Below are 26767 nucleotides of genomic sequence, written 5' to 3' on the forward strand. Positions count from 1 at the left end.
GTGGTTTTGCCACCTGACCCAGAGGGTGAGAGTGAGTTTACTACCCAGCCTTGACCATTCTGAGAAAATAAACCATGTATTATGAGTGCAGATACACAAGAGGTCAACGCCTGGAGACCAGATGAGTTATACTTCCACTAGGATTGAGAAGCTGGCCAAAAAGAGTTATTTGATCCAGGGTTCCTGCCCAATTCTCTTGCCCTGAGAATACACAAGCCCTCCTGAACCCAGATTTGAAGTGGGTAGAGGATGTCTTTGAAGGAAATAAACATTTCTGCTAGTATCTGAACTTCGAACTAATTATTTACCTGAACTTGGGCTATATTAAACAGGAAAAAATTAAGATACATTTAATGAACTGGTTTATGTTTCTTTCCCTGCCACCATTATTGGAAACAGGTGTTTGAAAGGAAGCCTATTCTATTACATAAAATTAAAGAGGAAGAGGGATCAATGGTGAAGTGGGAAGACCCTGAGGTCACCTCCTCCCACAAACAGAACAGAACTACAACGACGCGTAGAACAATTCTCTCCAAAAACAACCTGAAGCCCAGGCAAACAGCTCTTCTACAACCAAGGATATAAAGACAAAACCACACGGAGACTGGTAGAGATGAGAAGTGATCTAGCCAGGACCCACACCACCAGGGAGCAACCCAGAAGAGGAGGCAGATATCACAAGCTTGGAATCCACCCAAAGGAGTGAGGGGTTCATGCCCCACATTGGGGTCTGGTGCTGGGAAGGCAAGCCTCTTGGCTGGTTTTGAAAACCAGTGAGGCTTACCAGATGGCTGTAGGAAACCAAGAATACTTTTAAAGGGCATGCGCACAGACTTGCTTGCTCCCAATCCCAGCACAGAGGTGGCAGATTAAAAAGTGCCGCTGCTCTGGCTGGCCTGCCAAGACAGCCCCAGCCTGCCTCCAGCAGGCTCCAGCTCCAGTCCTTCCAGCTCCAGTCCTGCTCTCTGCCAAGGCAGTGGCCACCATCACACCAAAGGAGATGCTGCAGCTTGCACTGGGCTTTAAATAAAGCTCCTCTGATTTCAGTCTACCTCTGCAAAAGTGGCAGCCACCAGGGCAACTCAGGAGAAGCCCCAGCCCATGCCAGGCTCCAGCTCTGGCCCCCCACCCCCCCAAGCTCCAGCCCACCCCCACCAAGGCAATGGCCTCAGTGTGCCCCAGAAAAAGATCTGGCCCACGCATGCTTCAGATCAGATCAAGTTTTCCCACAAAAGTCACTGGGCACACAGACTACATAGAGATGCTCCCACAAAGGACATACATTCAAGACTCAGATAGGTGACTGTTTCTCCTAATTTCATAGAGACAGAGAAAGCCAAACAAAATGAGAAAACAGAAGGATATATTCCAAACCAAAGAACACAATAAACCCCGGGGGGTGGGGACCCTAATGAAACTTAGATAAGTAATTTACCTGACAAATAATTCAAAGTAATGGTCATAAAAATGTTCACTAAACTCAAAAAAAGAACAGAGGAATACATGAGAACTTCAAAAAAGAACTAGAAAAATGTATAAAGAACCAATCAGAGCAGAAGAATACAATAAATGAAATAAAGTATACACTAAAGGAAATTAACAGCAGATTTAGTGATACAGAAGTGACCTGGAAGACGGAAGAGTGAAAGTCACCCAATCAGAAAAGAAAAAAGAAAAAAAAAGGTTTTTAATGAGGATACTTTATTATTTTTTTCTTTTTTAAAAAATTTCTTTAATGAGGATACTTTAAGAGACCTCTGGGACATCAAGCATCCTAACATTTGCATCATAGGGGTCCCAATAAAAGAAGAAAGAAAGGGTCAGAAAATTTATTTTATGAAAACTTGGCTAAAAACTTTCCCAACTTGAAGAAGGAAACAAATATCCAGGCACAAGAATCACAGAGCGTCCCAAACAAGATGAATCCAAAGAGACCCTCACCAAGACATATTACAATTAAAATGACAAAAGTTAATGATAAAGAGTGAATCCTAAAAGCAGCAAGAGAAAAACAGAGAGTCATATATGAGGGAACCTGCATAATGCTATCAGTTGATTTTTCAGAAGAAGCTTTGCAGGGCAGAAGGTAGTGGCATGATATATTTAAAGAGATGAAAGGAAAAAACCTAAAATTAAGGATATTCTAGTTGGCAAGGTTATCATTCAGAATTGAAGGAGAAAGAGAGTTTTCCAGACAAGCGAAAACTAAGAGTTCGTCACCACTAAACCAGCCTTACAAGAAACGTTAAAAGGGCTTCTTTAAGTGAAGAAACAGACCCTAGCAAGAAATAAGAAAATATATAAGGGGAAAATTCTCACTGGTAAAGGTAAATATATAGTAAAGGCAGTGGATCAACCACTTTAAAAATTTAGTACGAAGTTTAAAAGACAAAAATCATAAAGTCAACTCTAACTAGAAAAACCAATTAAGGGATACAACTACCATACAATTCAGCAATCCCACTCCTGGGTATTAGTCCAAAGAAAAGCAAAACTCTAATTCAAAAAGACATATGTACCCAAAAGTTCATAACAGCATTACATACAATATCCAAGATACAGAAGCAACCTAACCTGCCCCATCGACAGATATATACATGTATTTTCTTCTTTATTCATTATGTATATGCACATTTATAAAATGAAATATTTCTCAGCCATAAAAAGAACGATACTTGCTATTTGCAGTAACATGAATAGACCTGGAGGGTATTATGATAAGTGAAATAAGTCAGAGAGAGAAAGACAAGTAGTGCATATTTTCATTTATATGTGGAATCTTTAAAAAACAAACAAACAAATGATCAAATATAACAAAAAAGAAACAAACTCACAGATACAGAGAACAAGCCAGTGGTTACCGGAAGGGAGTGAGGCTGGGGGAGAGGCAAAATGTGTGCCAGCAGACATAGAAAACAAACTTGGGGTTACCAGGGGAAAGGATGGGTGGAAGGATAAATTGGGAGCTTGAGATTTGCAGATACTAACTACTATATATAAAATAGATAAACAGCAAGGTTCTACTGTACAGCACAGGGAACTATATTCAATATCTTGTAGTAACCTATAATGAAAAAGAAGATAAAAAGGCATATACGTATGTATATCTATGACTGAAACATTATGTTGTACACCAGAAATTGACACATTTTAAACTGACTGTACTTCAATTTAAAAAATGGAAAAAATAAATAAATAAAAGAAATACGTGTAGGGAATTAAGAGATACAAACTACTATTCATAAGACAAATAAGTTACAGGGATGTAATGTACAGCATAGGGAATATAGTCAATATTTTATAATAACTTTGTATTTTGTGTAATCTATAAAATACTGAATTGGTATTTTGTACACCTGAAACTAATTTAATATTTTCAGTCACCAATACTTCAATTAAAAAAAAGAATATTATGTTTTTATATATCTAAGTTACAATGAGTAAATGTGGAATTTACTTTGTTTAATTTTTAAAATATATTTCCTTTTGTCTTAACCTCATCCTAAATAATAACATTAATGAAATCATAGATTGGATAAGACAGTAATTTCTGCTATGCATTATCATTAATGACTAACCATTTAAGTAAGAATGTTTCAGAACCATCTAAAATCATCTTGTGTATCAAAAGTAAAACATAAAATTTTAAAACACTGCACTAGATCATCTAAAATCCTGAAAGCTGACACTTGATAATTTAAGGCAAATAATGCACATCCTCACTGATATCAAGTAGGTTAAAGAATATGACGATCTGAAAGTTATTAAGGTTTCTTTTGTGATGAGATTGAAAGGTTAAAGACCATGATGTATTCAACAAATACTCATTTTCTTTTCCTCCTGGGCTAGACTACATTTCCCAGACTTTCTTGCAACTAGCCAGAGCTGTTATTGAGAACTCTTCTATAGAAGGTGGGCTTTTGTAGTGTACAAGCCTATGCTCTACATATGTGGGACCCGGAGCAAGAGTAAAACTTAAGACCTATATGCACTATTATAAATGTTTAAAATCATAAACCAATAAGTCAGACAAATACTGTATGTTATCACTTATATACAGAATCTAAAAAATAAAACAAACTAGTGAATACAACAAAAAAGAAACAGACTCACAGATCTAGGAAACAAACTAGTGGTTACTAGTGGGGAGAAGGAAGGAAGAAGGGGCAAAATAGGGGGAGAGGATTAAGAGGTAAAAACTACTATGTATTAAAATAAATCAGCTACAAGGATATATTGTATTACCATAGGGAATATAGCAAATACTTTATAATAACTTTAAATAGAGTATAATCTATAAAAATTTTGAATCACTATGTTGTACACATGAAACTAATACAATACTATATATTATATTGAGAGGATTGACTCCAATTTTGAAAGAAGTTGTACTGTGGGTAAGGTAAAATGCTATCAAACAGCGTTGCATGCTACAAAAAAAAAAATTGTGACAGGAAGAGTCAATGGATGGGGCAAGCTTCATTGTTGTCTTATTCTAAGAAATTTCCAAAAAATAAAAAATAAAGAAATTTCCACCACCAGCAAATAGATTATGACTCATTGAAGGCTCAGATGATGGCTAACATTTTTTAGCAATAAAGTATTTTTCACTAAGTTAAGGACACTTTTTTTAGATATAATGTTATTGCACACTTAATAGACTACAGTTTAGTGTAAACGTAATTTTTACATGCACTGGGAAACCAAAAAATTCATGTGACTTGCTTTATTGTGATATTCACTTTATTGTGGTAGTCAGCATATCTCTGAGGCATGCCTGTTAACAGTGGAATAACACTCAGCCATAAAAAGAATAAAATGCTGCCATTTGTGACAACGCAGATAGGTCTAGAGGGTATTATGCTAAGTGAAATAAGTCATTTGATTTCACTTGTATATGTATTCTAAACTCAAAACAGGAACAGACTTATAGACACAGAAATTAAATGGGTGGTTGCCAGAGAGGAGATGGGTAGGGGTTAGGTGAAATAGGCGAAAGGAATTAAGAGGTACAGATTCCCATTATAAAATAAATAAGAGGGGATGTAATGTACAGCATAGAGTATATAATCAGTAATACTGTAATAATTTTGTATGGTGACAGATGATTACCAAACTTATTATGATGATGATTTGTAATGTATCTAAATATTGAATCACCATGTGATACACCTGAAACTAACATAATAATATCTCTTAACTACACTTCAAAAAAAAACTATACCAAAAAATGGAAATAGTAGAACTAAAAAAATTAAGTCTTTGGGAGAAAAACATAAGATAAGTTTAATAGAAGATGGGAGTTAGAAAAAAAATGGTCCAAAACTTGAGAACTCGTCAGTAGGAATTACCCAACATGAAGGAGAGAAAGGAAAAAAACTGAAAAGAAAATGGGAAAAATATAGTCTTAGGGACTTGTAGGAAAATATCCAAAGAAAAGTCTAAAGTGCATGTGTTTGCATTTCTAGAAGAAGAAAACAGAACAGAGCAGAGAAATTACTTGAAGAAATAATATCTGAAAATCCCCAACGTTGGGGGAAATATCTAAATTTATAGATTCAAGAAATTAACCCCAAGCAAGATAAGTTCAAAGAAAATCACACCTAAGAAGATCATATTCTAACTGCTAAAAACCATAGATAAACAGAAAGTTTTGAAAGCAGTCAGATAAAAATAACACATTACATGTGGATGAACAACACTTTGATAGCTAACATCTAATCAGAAACAGAGGTGACAAAGACATTCTTTAAAAGTAGTGTCAACCCAGAATTCTATATCCAGTGAAAATGTTATTCAAGAATTAAAAAAAAAGAATAAAGACTTTTTTGTAGTGTCAGTGGCCATGACACTGGGAATAGCACAGAAAATTGAGGAAATATTCCAGTATTTGAATCTGATTCATCACTCATATCACTGACAAACAACATATGTAGTGCTAAAGCTAAAGAAGTTTTAATTTAATGAGTACAGTTTGTAGTAGGGTGAGAAATTATGTAACAGTAGATCACATATCAGATTTAATGACAATGAATTTATTGGAAAATAAATTGAAATAGAGCTCTGTTTGTCAAACGACAGTTGAATTGAAACCATTGGTCAGCTATGGATACAAGAGTGAGAGCCTTCTGTGAGAATCAACTAGCTGTATAAAATGGACATTAAGGACTATTTCATGTTTTAATATTATTTTTAAATTGTGTTCTATAATCCTTTATATCAATAAAATTTATAATACATACTTTTTTTAGTCATGTGTTATATGCATTTACCAGCACATCACTGGAGCTAATCGATAATTTGTTGACATTCTTTTGTGATGTGAACCTCTTTATATCATATTATAAAGTTTTCAATAAGATATCTATTTCTCTTTTTAGAAAAAGAAAGAATAAACAGATGAAAGTAAACTGAAAGTTCTATTGCCAGCAGAACTGTTAAGTGAAGTTCTTCATACAAAAGAAAAATGATACCAAACAGAAACTCAGATATCCAGGAGATAATGGAGAACTACTAGAAATAATAAACATATGAGTAAATAGGAAAGACCATTTTTGTCTTTAGTTGTCCTTTAAAATGCATCAGATTCCTTAAAGCAAAAATTAAAATATTGTGTTGTGGGATTTAAGAAAAAATGTTTAGCAGCATCTGCTCAGTATGATTTTATGCCCACACAGTCCCAGCATTGCTGAAAGCCTAGGGGAGGTACATTTTGTTCTTGGCATTCTAACTTTGACCCTTGATCCTAGAAGTCAAATGCAAGCCTCCAGTAAATACAGAGCAGACAATATGGCAAGGATCGCTTGAAATAATAAACAAGTTTCAGTCTCAAAGTATTAGAAAAAATTTGGATCCATTTTTTATGTCATGGCATTTACATACATGTGATTGAAATCTAAATAATGAATACAATTTAGTTAATTTTTTAATAACCAAGCTTGATAATTAGACTTGAGTCAAATTAGGGGATAGAACTCTGAGGTAATAAATGTGTATTTTAACTGCAGAATCTTGGTTTCTTCTGAACAGTACCTCAAGGTTAGTGCCAATCTCTGCAATAGCGAAAAAGGCTTTTTAAGTTTTGGTTGCTTTTAGCTCAAGCTTATACATTAACACATCATCTCTTCTTTATTAATTTGGGATTCAGTGACCATTCCAAGATGTCTCAAAGTCAAAAATATTAACTTAAAATTAATGACAAAAACAGCAGTTTTATTGTTCATAACCCTCGTACTCTATATTAGAGCTCTAGGAATTATTTAACTACTAGTTGCAAGTACATACCCTTATACAGCATCGCTCCCATCCCCTCACCCCACTGCCAGCCTTTGGTAACCATCATTCCATTCTGTTTTCTCCAGTTCAGTATTTTGTTTTGTTTTGTGTTTTAGATTCCACATATAAGGGATATTATACAGTATTTGTCTTTCTATCTGACTTACCTCACTTAGCATAATGTCCTCAAGGTCCATCCACGTTGTTGCAAATGGCAGAATTTCCTTTTTAATTAAGGCTGAGTAGTATTCCGTTGTATGTGTATATATATATATTTTTTTTTAATTTGCTAATCCATTGAGGGCCACTTAGATTATTTCCGTATCTTGACTATTGTGAACTACAATAAACGTGGAAGTGTATAAAAAATCAGCAACAAAAACAAAACATGCATCATAAGCAGAACATGAACCACGATCCAGTTGCTTTTGCCTAGAAATTTTGCAACAGTCTCCACCTCCTCTTTTCCCCTCTACTCATTAGCCAATTGCACTCCATTTTCTGTCCTCTCTATCCCAATAAAAATAGCTCACCAAGAATTTCCATGTTTTCAAATTTCATGAAAGCTGCATGACAGAAACCCATCTGAAAACAGCTTACACAAGTGTCTGAATTCAAGTCTCCCTCATATCAGACCCTAAGATGAGGATTTGAAGGCAAGTAGTTAATTTGGGAGATGATCCCAGAAACCAAAAACAGGGGAACGGGGAAGTGAGATGGGGTAGGGAAGGAAGCCTGAAAGGGTGCATCATCCAGTCAGCTGCCACTGTGGGTCACTGGCAATGAACCCACTGGGGAACTCCGGGGTCAGTGCAGAACATGTGCCTCAAAGTGATTCCATCGTGAGGACAAGAGAGTTGGGATATTAATTTACCAACTTCTGCCACTTATTGTTTAAGGACTGTTCCTGAGATGGGGTTTAGTGAGGTGTTCATTCTCAGGCATTTTCATCCTGTCGCACCTGCAGGCAGGGGAGGCTCTGGCTAACAGAGGAATCCCTCAGGCAGTGGGCTGTGGCTGGGCAGTGGTATCCTAAAATGGTGTGGTGTGAGGGGACATGAGCAGGTCATCAACAGCGTCTGCTACAAGTTTTCCCCACAAGGTGTTGTAATAACCACACTTCAGGAAACACTGCATGTGATATCACTTTTTAATGGCAAACATGGTTTTATTTCAACTGACACACGTGTAATGTGAATTGAGGAATAAAATAGATCACATAATCCTGATTTCATTGATATGTTGGGTGAGATTAAAACAAGGAGCAAGGTAACCTGCTTGATATATCGTCATGGTTCCCAGGTAAACCACGAATACTTTAAACCTTTGGAAACTAACACTTCTAAAATTGTTGTTTTGAAGTTCAGATGATACACAAAATATAGGTGATGGGAAAAGTAATATAGATTCCTGTATTGAATTTCCATGTGAATTAAATGTTACTTCCAGGAGCTACAATTATTGAGTACACAGAAGATTATTTGTCCTCTACATTCAGGTTATTGCAATGGAAGTGAAATAAATTTATCTCCAGCTGCTGGAGAGAGGCATAAAGATTTTAGAGAAATTCTTAACGAGGTTGTTAAAATTGTCAGTCAGGTTAAAGGCAGGGTGCTGACATTTTTACCTTCTTTTCCTCAGCTTTGTGAGCAGAAGTGAGTAATAGCAAACATTTGCATTTTTGCGTTGAAGCTCATTTGTACCTGCATACGAATTCCTCTGTTCAAGTTGCTGGAAGAACTTCAGTATTAAACTGCTTGCTTTATAATTCTGCTGTGAGAATTAAGAGAGAAAAAATGCAAATCACCTTCCAGTTACATGTAGTAAATGATAGCTAATGCTATTTTGTTGCTCATTCTTTCAACAAACATATAGTAAGAACTGGGGATGCAGCAGTGAACGAGACAGAAATGTGCGCTCCCAGGGCGCTTACATTCTAGTAATGGTAGACAGACAATAAATAATCATCGTAATAAGTAAGTCATATGATACTGTATAAGGTGATAGTCAAGCTGGGTAAAGGGCAGGTGCAAGGAGTGGGACAAGTGGATACAGAATTAATTAGAAGGTCAGAGTATCCTTTCATTAAGAATGTGAGATTTGAGTAAAAAGTTAAGAGAGGTGATGAAATTGTTTATCTCCACAATAGTATACATGATTTGGACTGGATATACAAGTTAATATATCAAGCAGATTGATATGCATATTTGAACAACCTTAATTTTTCCTACAAATCAAATTTATATCAGTCAGTATTCTCCATGCAAGATGACGTGAATATGGCAATTGCTAAACTGGAGCTGTGAACTAACACCTTGATCATGATACAAAGGGTTCTTCTCATCTCTTGAACTACCAGACTATGAACTCATCAGAAGTTCTGAAAACAATTTGACTATTCATTGTGAAGATTCACTTCAAATTCTTGAAAAAAACCAAAGATAATTATAAGAATTTTCCTAACTTTCAGCTTCAATAGGAATATGGTGGCCATTCAGTTCTAAAGCTTCCCTTCTCCCGAAAACCAGTGTTACAAAGACAATGGAGAACAAAAACAGCAACAGCAAAACTCAACGACCACACTTTCAGTGAACTAGAAGACAGATAAGACTAACAACTTATGAATATTTACTCCCAGGAAAAGACAGCCCCACTGGAAGAAGAATGGCTTTGAGAAGGTCAGTCTCTGGGTGAAGCAAGAAATTTCAAAAATAGAGAGGGGGCCCCTAAGTGACAGAACTCAGAAAGCCATTGTGGTGGACACAGTGATGCTGCACTCAGACCCTCCTATGGGAATAAAGGATTTATAATCCAGCTGCTGGGAGAGATCTTAGCTGTCAGCCTTCTTCAGGGATTACCTCAGCTGAATAAAGCCACCTCACTCAAGGTATGCCCTGCCACAACAGGTACTATCAAAACAACAGAAAATAACAAGTGTTGGTGAGGACATGGCATTGAAACAATTGGGTATTGATGGTAAGAATGTAAAATGATGTAGTCACTGTAGAAGACAGTATGGTGGTTCCTCAAAAAATTAAACATAGAGCTTATGAGCTAGCAGTCCCACTTATATACCCCAAATAACTGAAAATAGAGACTTACACAATTATTTATACACCAACATTCATAGCAGCATCATTCACAATAGCCAAAAGGTGGAATGAACCCAAATGTGCATTGGTGAATGAATAGATAAATTAAATTCCGGCACATATACATACAGTGGAATATTATTCAGTCTTGAAAAGAAAATTCTGACACATGCTACAACATAAATGAACCTTGAAGACATTATGCTAAGCGAAATAAACCAGGCACAAAAGGACATATATTGTATGTTTCCACTTACATGCCTATCAAGAGTAAATTCATAGAAACAAAAGATAGAACAGTGGTTACCAGAGACTGGGGGAATGGGAAATGGGGAGTTATTGTTTAATGGGTTTTGAATTTCAGTTTAGGAAAATTCAATTTAGAAAAAAGTTCTGTAGATAGATGGTGGTGACGGTAGTACAACAATGTGAATGTACTTAATGCCACTATGAAATTCAGCGTATGTTCACCTAAACATGGTTAAAATGATACGTTTTATGTTTTTTCTATTTACCACAATAAAAAAATGCTAGGATGCTCTACAATGCTTTGCTCATATAATTTCAAAAACTAAATAAAATTAATACGGAATTCATTTCTGTTTTAACTCTAGCAACATTAATATGCCAGAATTGGAGTGGGGTTTTTTTGGTTTTATTTTGTTTTGTTTTTTAGATTTTGTCATATAGTTTAATTTTAATCTTAAATTTTTCTAATTTTCCTGATACATAAAATGCCAAAAATATATATAAAGAACTTTAGATTGAAAATATCCACTATAATGTAGACAAGATATAATATACCAAATATCAATAAAAATCCAGGTTGTCTTTAAAAAAATTACCAGAAACAATGTAATATCCAGGATAGAACAACTAGCTTTTAAAGAAGAGATAATTTCTGTCCTAATTAAATTGTTATAGGAAAGATGGAAAACTTTTGAATTCTTTTTATGAAACAAACACAAAATTGATATAATACATGACAAAAAAAAAAACCCACACACAAAAAATGGTTTGATCTTATTGTTAATTATGAATACATCATAACCAATTGAGTTTTAGCCTACAAATGTAATACTAGAAAAATAATTCTTATCATATTAATAGATGTACAGAGAAAACCATATAATAATTTCTAATGATGCTTAAAAAAAAAACACTTTAAAGAATCCCAAACCTTCTTGGCTTCAAAGAAAAATCCATAAAGTATAAATCAAGGGATATATATTAAGCCAAACACTAACATTCTTCCTAAAGTCCAAAACAAGAAACAAGAAAAATTGTACCTATTATACCCATTATGATAACTGTTATGTAGCATATTGAGTGTATACTAATGTATACAGCACATAACATAACTATTACATAGGCTAAATCACAAGAGGTATTATAATTAAAAGTGAGGTATTCTGACTGGCCAGGTATGGGAAATGGGAAAATGATGAGTGGGAGAGGAGGGAGGCCAATATGTCCACTCATATTGAGTGGAATAGTTTTACTCTAAACAGGAAGTATCAGAAAGCAGATAAAAGGAAAAGTTTAGGCAGATACAACTGAAATGTCATCATGTTACTTCTACTGTTTTAATTCTTTATTGGCTCCCCATCTTACCTACAAAGTGATTCAAAATACTTCTCTACTGGTTAACCTTCACCTTGATTATACACCAATCACTTTCTACTTCCATTCACTTCAATACAGCAGCTCAGGAATATATGGGCTATGAGTTTCTCCTTAGAGAAGATACCTCAAAGTTAACCCTGGACAAAGAAATTTGTTTTGCTCCAGGGTCATCAAACTGTGCCCTGCGAACCAAATCCAGCCTACAACCTGTTTTTTTGCTGCCCATGGACTAAGAATGGTTTTTACATTTGTAAATGCTTAGAAAAAATAGAAAATTATTATTTTGTGACATGTAAAAATTATATGAAATGCAAATGTCAGTGTTCATAAGTAAAGTTTAATTGGATCAGAGACACGATCATTTATTACATCCTATCTAATGGCTGAATTGCACAATAGTGACAGAGACCTTATGTCCTACAAAGAAGAAAATATTTACTTTGCTAGAGAGAGTCTGTCTGCCCCTAATCTAGAAGCACACAATTCACACCATCATATCTACCCTAGATTGAAATTCTGTGAATCTCAGATTGCTCCTCACTCAAGATGCTACACATGTTTAGATGCACAAAAAAATTATTTTATTTTGCTAGCTTTTGTTGAATTATTGATTGTAGGCTGATTCAATAATGTTACCTCCATACCTGCTTCCATATTGTCTTAAAATAATGTATTTTTTTAACCCAGGCTTAGTTTTCCAAAAACAATGAAATAACCATGAGCCATAAGCATATTTTCAAATATGAGAGATCTAAGCATATTTAACTTCAGTTTTAAGAAATCAACACATGTTAGCACCTGATTCTATTCATGACTATTTTACAAACCAGAGGATTCTCTGGTTCATTTTTGGTAATTTTTCTCTGTAGTGAATTGCTATAATTGTAAACAGAAATATTTTAGGGCAGGTAGAGCTCTAAGTTTATTTCTAGAACTATAAACCCCTCAGTTTATGATATTAGATTAAATGGAAACCATTTTCCCCTTTCTAAAGCCAGGGTATAACCATTCTCAGTTTTTCTGCCTTCTCTTGCCATAACTTCCTTCTTACAAGAAGAGATTAAAAGCACCATTCCATGAAAATCAAGTGGAGGTCTGGTAAAGCATCCTATTGTTTCTCTATTTCCAGGAATATTTGCTCTTCTCAGAGAAGGCTGGTCACAACTGGAATTAGGTATTTTCTGAGAAACATCTGGATCTCTTTCCAGGAATGTTCTTAGCAGCTTCATGTGGGATCACCTGTCCTCCACAGTGTAGGTAGAGGTGGAGACTGGGGATCCTGGAGGCACAGCACAGTTGGCTATAGGAGGCTCTATCAGCTGCCCCACCGCCGGGTAAGACAGCAGGGTCCAGTTGTTCCTCCTCAGACGTTTTATGGCTTGCTCTGCATATACTTTGCTTGACATTCTTATCTTCTTCTCCCACAATGAGGAGAATATGTCCCTGGGCCTTTTCAGTGGGGAGAGGAAGAGTCTCACCAGCTTCAAGTCTAGTTTTCTCAAAAAGGTGCTAGAACTATATGAATCCTAAGGTACTGATGGACAATAATTATGGAGAGAGGGGTAAGGGCTGATTTATCTGACTACGATATACCTGTGGAATATCAAGAATAAAGTTGGGCCCATTGATAAGCATGGTGGCTGTGACTTGTTTTAGGTGAACAGCCATGGAGGGGCCAATCTCTGCCTCTTTGGACATGGAGACTACTCCAATGTCCGGGCCAAGGACTTATAAAAAAATTAATGAACAGAAACCTCAATTAAATATAACTAGGAGACCAGCAGGGGGAGCTCTCACACCCTGCAACAATAGCAGAGCCCAATAGGGCGAAAGACTCCTTTTCTTTTCAGATAAGGACTCAGGCAACGAAAAGCCATGGACTCAGTTTACGGTAGCCCTCCCAACTTACTTTTTCCTCCAGAAAATCCTTCTCCTTCCCGTGTGGGGACTTGCACGTGATTTGCCATGATTGCCGACCCCGAACTGCAGTCTCTGCTGATCCTGAATAAATAAATGCTGCTGTTAATAGCAGGGTGCTAAGTATGTTTTTGAATTAATTCTTACTTTGTGGTTGGCTTTATTCCTTTGATAACTATGTAAGGATTTTTTAATTTATTTTTTGATAGACTTTATTTTTTTTAAGATCAGTTTCAGGTTCACAGAATTGAGCAGAAAATACAGAGTTCCCACATAGCTCTCCCCACCCACACATATATATATATACTCCCCTACCCTCAACATTTCTCATCAGTGTGGCATATTTGGTACAATTGATAAACCAACATGGGTACATTATTATCAACCAAAGTCCACAGTTTACATTAGGGTTTACTTTTTTTTTAACTTTTTTTTTTATTGAGTTATAGTCATTTTACAATGTTGTGTCAAATTCCAGTGTAGAGCATAATTTTTCACTTATACATGAACATACATACATTCTTTGTCACATTCTCTTTTGCTGTGAGCCACCACAAGATCCTGTATATATTTCCCTGTGCTACACAGTACAATCTTGTTCATCTATTCTACATTTTGAAATCCCAGTCCCATCCCACCACCCCATTAGGGTTTATTCTTGATGTTGTACATTCTATGGGTTTTGACAAATGCATAATGACATGTAGCCACCACTATAGTATCATACAGAATAATTTCATTGCCCTAAAAATCCCTTGTGCTCCATCTATTCATCCCTCCCTCCCTCCCTCTCCCCAAACCCCTGGAAACCACGATCTTTTTATTGGTTCTGTAGCTGTGCCTTTTCCAGAATGTCATTTGTTTGGGATTGTACAGTTTGTAACCTTTTCAGACTAGCTTCTTTCATTTAGTAGTATGTCTTTTGAAGTTTCTTCTATGTTTTTCATGGCTTGATAGATTTTTTTTTACTGCACATATATTTTTAAATTTACATATATGTACTGTTCATTGTTTCTAAGAATGTTTAGAGCTTTGGCTTTTTAACCTTACATAGTTATCAAAGGAATAAAGCCAACCACAAAATAAGAATTAACTCAAAAAGATACATACAGCCTGCTATTAACAGCAACATTATTTATAATTGCCAAGATATGGAAGCATCCTAAGTGCACATCAACAGTTGAATAGATAATGAAGATGCAGTATATATAATGGAATACAACTCACCCATAAAGAAGGTTATTTTCCCATTTGCGGCCCTTCATTCACTTTTTTTTTTCACTTCAAAAGCCAGAATTTTATAACTGGCAGAGACATTTCCATTACATCAAAAACAATAAAATACCTAGAAATGAACTTAACCAAGGAGGTTACCTATACTCTGAAAACTGAAATGACACAAAGAAATGGAAAGATTTCTTGTGCTCTTGGATTGGAAGAACCAACACTATCAAAATGTCCACACTACCCAAAGCAATCCACAGATCCAACGCAACCCCCGTCAAAATACTCGCAACATTCCTCATAGAACTAGAACAATTCCAAAATTTACAAGGAACCACAAAAGACCCTGAACAGCCAAAGCAAACTTTTGTAGGTGTTTTTTTCTTTTCTTTCTTCTTTTTGTTCTCTTTTCTTATGGTTTGATGACTAGAGAATGTCCTTTAACATTTGCTGTAAAGCTGGTTTGGTGGTGCTGAAATCTTTAGCTTTTGTTTGTCTGTGAAGTTTTGATTTCTCCATCAAGTCTGAACAAGAGCCTTGCTGGATAGAATATTCTTGGTTCTAAGTTTCCCCCTTGCATCACTTTAAATATATCATCCCTCTCCTTCCGACCTGTAGAGTCTCTGCTGAAAAATCAGCTAATAAACTTATGGGAATTCCCTTGTATGTTATTTGTTGCTTTTCTCTTGCTAGTTTTAATATTTCCTCCTTATCCTTAATTGTTGTCAATTTGATGACCGTGTGCCTCGGTGGGTTGATTCTTTGTGGAACTCTCTGCACTTCCAGGACTTGGGTGACTGTTTCCTTTCCCAAGTTGGGGGGTTTTTCAGTTATTCTCTCTCCTAAAATTTTCTCAGGTCCTTTCTCTCTCTCTTCTCTTTCTGGGGCCCCTATAATGTGAATATTAGAGTGCTTCATGTTGTCCCAGAGTTCTCTTAAACTATTCTCATTCCTTTTATTTTTTCTATTCTGAAGTAGTGATTTCCATCAATCTGTCTTTTAGCTCACTGATCCGTTCTGCCTCATTTAGTCTATTCTTCGTTCCTTTTAGAGTATTGTTCATTTCACTGATTTTATTCTTCAACTGTTTGCATATTCTATTTTCCAACTCTTTGCTAAAAACTTTGCTCTGTGCATCTATACTCCTCTTGAGTTCTCTGAACATCTTTGCCATCATTATTTTAAACTCTTTCTCAGATAAATTACCTATCTCCTCATCACTTATTTCTTCCTCTGGGATTTCATCTTGTGCCTTGGCCTGGGAGATATTCTTTTGCTGCCTCATATTGTCTATCTTTCTATGTGTTTGTGGATTCCTTCCACAGGCTTTGGGATTGTTGTCTTCTTATTTCTAGTATCTGCCCCTGGTGGATGAGGCTGGACTAGAGGCTTATGCAGATTTCCTGGCAGGAGGAGCCAGTGCCTGCCCACTGCTGGGTGAACCTTGGTCCTGGACCTCTGGTGGGTAAGGCTGTATCTAGAGGCTTTGTGGTTTAGGAAGTCTGATGACGGGTGTGGCTGTGTTCCCACCCTGCATGTTGTTTGGCCTGAGGCTTCCCTACAGGCTGTTGGGTGGGGCTAGGTCTTGGTGCTAATGATCCAATCAAGATGTCAGCCTCCAAGAAAGCTCATGTAGATTAACACTCCCGGAATGTCCACCACCAGCTTTTATGTCCCCTGAGTGAGCTGCAGCCGTCCCCCATGTCCCCAGGAGACCCTCCAAAACAGAAACAGACTCACAGACATAGAAAACAAACTTATGGTTACCAGGGTCTGAAGCAGGTGGGAAGGGATAAACTGGGAGTTCAAGATTTGTAAATACTAATATATATAAAATAGATAAACAAGTTTATATTGCACAGGGAATTATATTCAATATCTTGTAGTAACTTATGGTGGAAAAGAATGTGAAAATGAATATATGTATGTTCCTGTATGACTGAAGCATTGTGCTATACACCAGAAATTGACACAACATTGTAAACTGACTATACTTCAATAAAAACATTAAATAAATAAACCTAATTACCTCCCCCCCAAACACACACACACAAACAAATGGCATAGAATCATGAGGAGAAAACCAAGGTTCCTGACCACTCTTTCCTTCTTATAATGCTGGTATATTGACTTAATACCTGAAATGCCACAGCCACATTGTGACCTTAAGAAGGCCAGAAAATTACAGAAATGTCAATTCAGTCTTCACAATCAGGCGCTCAATGGAGAACTAAATCTGGAACCACCTATCTCCAGATATGTTACATGAGAGAATAAAATGCCTTATGTTGATGTTGTTTAAGACAGCCTCGGCAACTTTTCTGGAAACACAGCCAAAACATTCCTAATGGAATCACCATGGGAGGCACACGTGCAAAAACCCAGAAGCAATGCATTTATGGAACCACAGTAGTTGTTCATTCCTTGAGTTTAGAGTGTAAGATGGGAGGTAGCAAAATAAGGCTGGAAAAGAAAAAAGTAACCTGACAGGGGATGGCTTTGAAGAACATGCCAAGCAGCTTCGACTCTTTTCTTAACTACAGAGAAGAATCAGGACAGATTTTAAGGATAGGCATAAGGTAAGGTAGAAGTCTGCAGAAGTCAGATCACAGAAAGTTTTATCTAACTTTCTAGGAAGCCTGACCTTTATCCTATAGTAAACTGGGAGATTGATAAACAAGTGAGTAAAATAACTTGTGTTCTAGAAAACCCAGTCTTATGACTCTGACTTGCAAAAACTGAGGCAGAAAAGCCAAGCTTATTGCAATAGTACAGACAAGAAATGATGGTGCCCTGAGTCGAGTAACACCAGTGGCAATAAAAAGGAAATAACATGTCCATGAGTTGTTTATGTGTAGAATGCATAGCTCTCAGGCATCAATTTGTATGGGAGAGCAAAGGAGAAGGAGTTAAGATCTTTTTTTTTTTAATGGCACAAAATAAAGCCTTGCTTATTCTTGAGCAATGGCCCCATGCAAGGATAGTTTCAGAGAGTCACATCTCTTCTGAAGCCTTAATTGATCTCCTACATTTTCTTAGGAAAATAAGACATTTTATTAAGTAATGTTCAAGGATTTTTTTCTTACTATTTAGAAAAATATGAAAGAATGTACCACTGACATCTAGCTGACAGAAATGTGAGAAATTCTTAGGATGAAGGAAAAAAAAAATGAAACAAACTGAGTGAATCATATACACTCTCCATTTTCTACCCTGAGTATTAAGAGAAGTAACTTGACTTACTCCATCTTTGGGTTAAAAGAAACTTTCAAGCTCTGAAATTCTATGTCTTAATATAAAAGATACAGAATCTCAGTCATAGCGAGGTGAGATGAGAACTCAAAATGGATTCGGCCGCAGAAGATAAAGTAAAAGCAAGTATAACATAGATGAACAAAAAAAGGTGACTCAGATATGTGCAGGCTTTATCTAATTTATTTCTGGCCTTTAACAGAACACTAACTCTCATTAAAACTTCTGCAGCAAATTTGGGATCAGGGAATTTAGAGGCCTTAGAAGATACTTCAAATCAACAGATGGAGAAATAAGACCTTCAAGGAACTGAGGTATCTGAGATCTATCATCCCACAGAAGAGACAGTGTGAAGCAGGTTTAATGGAAGTATTCTGAGCCCAGGAAAGAAATCTGGTTTCCAGGCGTGGCGTAGTCATTAACTAGCTGTCTATGTGATACTGGAGAACAACAGTAGAAAAGTCATGCGGCACATATAAGGGGAACCAGGCTAAGAAAGTGAAAAGTAGAATCACAGAACCTCATCATTTGTCATCTAAGCCAAGCAGAGGGCTAGCACAATGATAACAAGGCCTATTTGATAATTCAAGGACAATTCCATTACATGCATCAAAAATAGCTATTTTAAAATTCAGTGTATCAGTAGATTGTCAGTAATTGTTGCTCATCTTACTATTGTAATTTTGATCGTATTTTGGTGATCCTTCTATGAAAAAGGATGTAGTACAGAGAATTGATTTTACTTAGATCAATTTTTACTAAGAAAAATTATTAGCAATAAATACAGGCTAATATGCATTAACCTTATTCTAGCAGCAAAGCACATTTTAAAATTTAAAGAAAATATGTGGATTAGAAAGTACTACAGCATTATGTTTAAGGCTTCTCAAGTAACTAAAAGTTCAGACCTTCTCTTCAAAGAAATACAGATGATCTGTCTGGTTAGGTATGGTGATTTAATAATTATTAGAGAAGGTGATAATAATAATTGCTGACATTTATTGAATGTTCAGTGTTTCCAGTTACTCTAATAAGTTGCTGGCTTCTACTATCTCCTTTAATTCTCACAATAACATTATGAAGAACTATCACTATACTATTATTTAATAGATGAATAAACTGAGGATTAGAGGTTCTTAGTAACTTGCCCAAATTCCCACAACCAGACAAGATGGAGCAAGAAATGCAGCCCATTTCTTACTGTACAGCACAGGGAAATATATTCAACATCTTATAGTAGCTTATGGTGAAAAAGAATATGAAAAAGAATATATGTATATTCATGTGACTCAAGCATTGTGCTGTACACCAGAAACTGATACATTGTAAACTGACTATACCTCAATAAAAAAAAAATAAAGACCACATCTGAAATGTAACAGCCTTATATGTTAAACCCAAGTTAATTATGGTGTCTTCCAGAAAAGAGTATTTCCATAAATTATTAATAACCTGGTTCTATTAAAAAAAGAAAAGTTTCAGCAAATGCAAAAAGAGAAAATCCTGCTATTTTTCAATTCATGATATTAAAAAAAGATAATACATTCTTCCACAAAAAAGGTGGGTTTAGAGAACAGTTCTGACAGCATTTCACATGGAAAAGTATCAAATAGTCTGATAAACAGGGAAACAAAATGATTCCAATGTGTTTGTTCCTCTTCTGAACTACTCAGTAACCCCAAGTGATTTTTAAATTGGGAGGCAGATTACTGGCAATAAGTTCATCAAATTTAGATCTATCCTGAACAGGCACATGATAGAAATCAAGAACATCTCTGACCCTGCACATCTGGTGAAGCCTGGAGTTAGGCACTGCATGGCCCAAGTCATCAGCCACACGTGCCAAGAAACTGAACTTCAGATGAACATCTTCCAGGGATATGTCCTGCCAGCTGCAGGGAACAGATGAGCCAAAAACTTCTTTGACATGAGATTCCAAACGACTCTGGAGATCTTCAGGTGGTATGTATGTTTGGCTTCGTAAGGGTGGACACACCAGGATAGGTTCTTTCTTCACCTCTTCTACTGTCTCAGCGACCACTGGCTGTTTCTCTTTTCTGGAATAATCAAAAACAAATATGTGAATCTTTAGTTCACTGCATTAATGAGGTTGACACGTTGAGAAATACCAGACCCAATCTTGCCCATCAATCTAAATTAACAAATAATTGCACACTTACTACTCTTTTGGGCACTGCTGAGAAAACAAAGAATAAGATTAGGTCCCTGCCCTTGGAAGCTTATATCTGAACTGAACTGACACAAAGAGAAAACAAAAACTAATTACAGATTTTACATGCTCTAAGAATTCCAACAATGAATGAAGAAGGTAAATTGTTCTTTCTGGGATTTCCAGTCCTCCCAGATCCAAACCCAATCTCTCAAACCTCATTTCTCACTAATCTCCTATGCACATTCTATGTTCTACCCAAACTAAACTACATTATTTCTCACTTTCCTGGTATCATGTGTTAGCTCAAGTTATATCCTATCTTTCATCTCCACTTACAGAAATCTTACTTATCCTTTAAGTCCTAGGACAACTCTGTTCTCTCTCAAGCTTTACTTGATTTCCTCAATCAACTATAATTATAAATTCCTCTCATCTCCCATTGCACTTTATATTGCTCTCAGAATATACTGAATCCTACTTGAGTTTTAACTTTATTTACATTCTACTTCTCTTACTAGGTCAGGATTTCTCAAACAAACATTATTGACATTTTGGACCAGATAACTGTTTGTAGTGGGGGGCTGTCCTGTTCATTGTTAAGGTGCTTAGCAGCATCCTTGGCCTCTACTGACTAAATGCCGGTAGCATTCCTGTCCTCTAGTCATAATAACCATGACACTTTCAAATATACCCTGGTGGGCAGAACTGTCCCCAGTTAAGAACCACTGCACCCGATTATAAACTTCTAAACAAAGATCTGTTTTGGTTTGGGGGTCATTTAAAACTGCCTGAGTAACTAATCAAGTACATGAACCAATGTGAGGGCATCTGCCTGACACACTATTCCAGTGTTTACTGTTTGTTCATAAACTAACTCCTGCCTTCTGTGGAAGTGGCATCTGATTGGGATTGGTCATCCCTACAGAAATTGGAGGGCACTGTAAATGAACAACGCCTAGCCAAGAAAATGGATTGTAACACTATTCCACTGTGCCTACTCAAAGACTCTTCCAGCCATTTATCCCTATTTCTGCATCCCTTCTATATCAATCACCCTCTATCTACTAGAGTAGTCCCATGTCACACATATGCTGCTAAAACCTGCCATCTTTAAAGAAAATTCCCCCCAGATTCCATGTTCCACTCCAGCTTCCTTTACAACAAAACTTCTCAAAAGCATTGCCTGTACTTACAGCCTCTGCTTCCTCACCTCCCATTTTCTCCTCAAACTACTCCAGTCACATCTCATCATAATGACATGTAATCCATTCTTTTCATCTCAGTAATCTCTTATACAGGCATACCTTATTTTATTGCACTTTGCAGATATTGCATTTTTTAAGCAAATTAAAGGTCTGTGGCAATCCTGCGTCAAGCAAGTCTATCAGCACCATTTTTCCTACAGCATTTGCTCACTTCATGTATTTGTGTCACACTTGGGGGATTCTCACAGTATTGCAGACTTTTTCAATATTATTGTATTTATTATGGTAATCTGTGATCAGTGATCTTTGATTTACTATTGTAATTGTTTTGGGGACGTCATGAACCATGCCCACATAGACAACAAACTTTATCAATAAATGCTGTGTGTGTTCTAACTGCTCCACCAACTGGCTGTTTCCCTGTCTCTCTCCTCAGACCTCCCTATTCCCTGGGATACAACAATATTGAAATTAGGCCAATTAATAACCCTACAACAGCCTATAAGTATTCAAGTGAAAGGAATAGTTGCACATCTTTTACTTTAAATCAAAAGCTAGAAATTATTAAACTGAGTGAGGAAGGCATATTGAAAGTCAGGATAGGCTGAAAGCTAGGCCTCTTGTGCCACAGTTAGCCAAGTTGTGAACGCAAAGCAAAAGCTCTTGGAGATTAAAGGTGTTACTCTAGAGAACACACAAATGATAAACAAAGCGAGACAGCCTTAAGGCTGATATGGAGAAAGTTTTAGTGGTCTGGACAGATGATCAAACCAGCCACAATATTCCCTTAAGCCAAAGTCTAAACCAGAGCAAGGCCCCAAATCTCTTCAGTTCTATGACAGGCTAAGACAGATGAGCAAGCTGCAGAGAAGTGTGAAGCTAGCAGAAGTTGCTTTATGAGGTTTAAAGAAAGAAGCTGTCTCCAGAGCATAAAAGTACAAGGTGTAGTGTAAGTAGAAGATGCACAAAATTACCCAGATCTAGCTAAGATAATGAAGGTGGCTACACCAAACAATAGATTTTCCATGTAGACAACACAACCTTGTATTGGAAGATGCCATCTAGGACTTTCATAGCTAGAGAAGAGAAGTTAATGCTTAACTTAAAAGCTTCAGAGAACAGGCTGACTCTTGTTAGAGGCTAACATAGCTGGTGACTAGAAGCCAATGCTCATTTACCATCTAGGGCCCTTATGAATTACAGTAAATTCAAGGGGAGAGTATAGCTCAGTAGCAGAGCACATGCTTAGCATGCATGAGGTCCTGGATTCAATCCCCAGTACCTCCATTAAAATAAATAAATAAAAACCTAATCTCCCCCTGGCTCCCCCAAAAAGAACTATGCTAAATTCACTTTGACTGTGCTCTATAAATGAAACAAAAAAGCTGGGAAGACAGCACATCCCTTTACAACATGATTTACTGTATATTTAAAGCCTGCTGTTGAGACCTACTGCTCAGAAAAAATATTTCAAAATATTATTGTTCATTGACAATACACCTGGTCTTAATAGCTCTGACAGAGATGTACGAGATTAATGCTGTTTTCATGCCAGCTAACAGAGAATCCATCCTGCAGCCCATGGATCAAGATCAATACAAATATATTAAGAAATACAAGAAAAACAAGGAAAAAACTGCAAAAAAACCTGCAAACATGTGGAGGCTAAACAATATGCTACTAAGTAACCAATGGATCACTGAAGAAATCAAAGAAATTAAAAAATACTTTGAGACAAATGAAAATGAAAACACAACAATCTAAAATCTCTGGAATGCAGTAAAAGCAGTTCTAAGAGGGAAGTTTATAGTGATACAAGCCTACCTTAGGAAACAAGAAAAATCTCAAGTAAACAACCTAAACTTACACCTAAAGCAGCTAGAGACAGAAGAACATACAAAACCCAAAGTTAACAGAAGAAATCATAAAGATTAGAGCAGAAATAAATGAAACAGAGACAAAAAGCAATAGAAAAGATCAATGAAACTAAAAGCTGGTTCTTTGGAAAGATAAACAAAATTGATAAACCTTTAGTCAGACTCATCAAGGAAAAAAGGGAGAGGGCCCAAATTAATAAAATCAGAAATGAAAAAGGAGAGGTTACAAACAACACCATAGAAATACAAGGGATCATAAGAGGCTACTATGAGCAACTATATGCCAACAAAAAAGACAACCTAGAAGAAATGGAAAATTTCCTAAAAAGGTACAATCTGCCAATCTGCCAAGGCTGAACCAGGAAGAAATAGACAATATGAATAGACCGATTACCAGTATTGAAATTGAATCAGTATTAAAAAAAACTCCCAACAAGCAAAAGTCCAGGACCAGATGGCGTCACAGGTGAATTCTACCAAACATTTAGAGAAGCATTAACACCTATCCTTCTGAAACTATTCCAAAAAATCGCACGGGGAGGAACACTTCCAAACTCATTCTATGAGGCCATCATCACCCTGATACCAAAACCAGACAAAGATATCACATAGAAAATTAAAGGCCAATATCACTTATGAATATAGATGCAAAAATCCTCAACGAAATACTAGCAAATCGACCCCAATAATGCATTAAAAGGATCATACACCATGTTCAAGTGGGATTTATCCCAGGGATGCAAGGATTTTTCAATACCTGCAAATCAATCAATGTGATATACCACATTAACAAATTGAAGAATGAAAACCATATGATTATCTCAACAGATGCAGAAAAAGCTTTTGCTAAAATTCAACATCCATTTATGATGAAAACTCTCTAGATAGTGGGCACAGATGGAGCATACCTCAACATACTAAAGATCATATGTGACAAACCCACAGCTAACATACTTTAATGGGGAAAAGTTGAAAGCATTTCATCTATGATTAGGAACAAGACAAGGATGTCCACTCTCGCCCGTTTTATTAAACATCGTTTTGGAAGTCCTAGCCAATCAAGAGAAGAAAAAAATAAATAAAAGGAATCCAAATTGGAAATGAAGAAGTAAAACTGTCACTGTTTGCAGATGACATGATACTATACATAGAAAACCCTAAAGAAGCGACCAGAAAACTACTAGAACTCATCAATGAATTTGGTAGAGTTGCAGGATACAAAGTTAATGTACAGAAACCAGTTGCATTTCTATACACTAACAATGAAATAGCAGAAAAAGAAATTAAGGAAACAATACATTTACCATTGCACCAAAAAGGATAAGATACCTAGGAATATACCTACCCAAGGAGTCAAAAGACCTGTACTCCGAAAACTGTAAGACACCAATGAAAGAAACTGAAGACGACATAAACAAATGGAAAGATATACGGTGTCCTTGGGTTGGAAGAATCAATATTGTTAAAATGACCATACTACCCAGGGCAATATACAGATTCAATGCAATCCCTATCAAATTACCAATGACATTTTTCACCAAGCTGGAACAAAAAATGTTAAAATTTGTATAGAAACAAAGAAGACTCCAGACAGCTAAAACAATCTTGAAAAAGAAGGATGGAGATGGGAGAATCACAATCTCTGACTTCAGACTATACTACAAACCTATAGTAATCAAAACAGTATGGTACAGGCACAAAACAGAGACATATAAATCAATGGAACAGGATAGAAAGAAATACACCTATGCACTTATGGTCAATTAATCAATGACAAAGGAGGCAAGAATATACAATGGAGAAAAGTCTCTTCAATAAGTGGTGCTGGGAAAACTGGACAACTACCTGTAAAGACTGAAATTAGAATATTCTCTAACACCATATACAAAAATAAACTCAAAATGGATCAAAGACCTAAATGTAAGACCAGATACTATAAAACTCCTAGAGGAAAACATAGGCAGAACATTCTTGGACAAAAATCTTAGCAATGTATTTTTTGAACCAGCTCCTGTGGTAATGCAAATAAAAGCAAAAATAAACAAATGGGATCTAATTAAACTTAAAAGCTTTTGCACAGCTAAGGAAACCATCAACAAAACAAAAAGACAATTTACAGAATGAGAGGAAATATTTGCAAATTATGTGACCAACAAAGGACTAATTCCCAAAATATACAAATAGCTCATACAGCTTAATATCAAAAAAAGCAACCCAATCAAAAAATGGGCAGGAGCCCTAAATAGACGTCTCTCCAAAGAAGACATCCAGATGGCCAACAAGTACATGAAAAGATCTCAACATCACTAATTGTTATAGAAATGCAAATCAAAATTACAATGAGGTATCACCTCACACCAGTCAGAATAGCCATCACTAAAAAGTCCACTAACAATAAATGCTGGAGAGGGTGTGGAGAAAAGGAAGTCCTCCTACACTGTTGGTAGGAATGTAAATTGGTGCAGCCACTATGGAGGACAGTATGGAGGTTCCTTAAAAAACTAAAACTAGACTGCTGTATGATCCAACAATCCCACTCCTGGGCATATATCCAGAGAAAAATATAATTCAAAAAGACACATTCACCCCAATGTTCTCAGCAGCAGTATTTACAATAGCCAAGATATGGAAACAACCTAAATGTCCATCAACAGATGACCAGATAAAGAAGATGTGGTGTGTATGTGTGAGATATATATATATATATATATAATATTATATATGTATCGGAATACTATTCAACCATAAAAAATAAAATTACTATTTGCATAACATGGATGGACCTAGAGATCGTCATCCTAAGTGAAGCAGAAAGAGAGAGAAATGTATGTATGATATTGCTTATATGTGGAATCTTAAAAAAAGGACACAAATGAATTTATCTGCAAAACAGAAACAGGCTCACAGACATAAAGAACAAACTTATGGTTACCAGGGGTTAAAGGGGGTGGGAAGGGATAAATTGGAAATTCAAAAATTGCACCTCTTGGGGAGTGATGGAAATGTTAGCTATCTTGATGGTGGTGGTGGTTTCATGGGTGTATATGTCTGTCAAAATTCATCAAATTAAAAAAAAAAGAAATACATTTTGTTAAGGTCATAGCTGCCATGGATATTGCTCTGATG

At 36.2% G+C, this 26767-nt stretch overlaps 1 protein-coding gene across 2 annotated transcripts in view; it reads right to left on the reverse strand.

Moving 5' to 3' along the window:
• Positions 1-26767, reverse strand: part of BAAT (bile acid-CoA:amino acid N-acyltransferase) — a 46037-nt gene that overhangs the window by 16988 nt on the left and 2282 nt on the right. The window contains exons 2-3 of one of the 2 annotated variants that reach the window (XM_014559740.2): positions 20167-20443; positions 8979-9045 (exon numbers count right to left, since the gene is read on the reverse strand). In XM_014559740.2, coding sequence (XP_014415226.2) covers positions 8979-9045; positions 20167-20443 — 344 coding nt within the window. Of the gene's footprint in view, positions 1-8978; positions 9049-20166; positions 20444-26767 lie in introns of both variants that reach the window. The other variant, XM_032478087.1, reaches the window with a different exon arrangement.

This window comes from Camelus ferus, chromosome 4 (assembly GCF_009834535.1).
Source record: "Camelus ferus isolate YT-003-E chromosome 4, BCGSAC_Cfer_1.0, whole genome shotgun sequence".
In the NCBI taxonomy this organism is placed as follows: Eukaryota; Metazoa; Chordata; class Mammalia; order Artiodactyla; family Camelidae; genus Camelus; species Camelus ferus.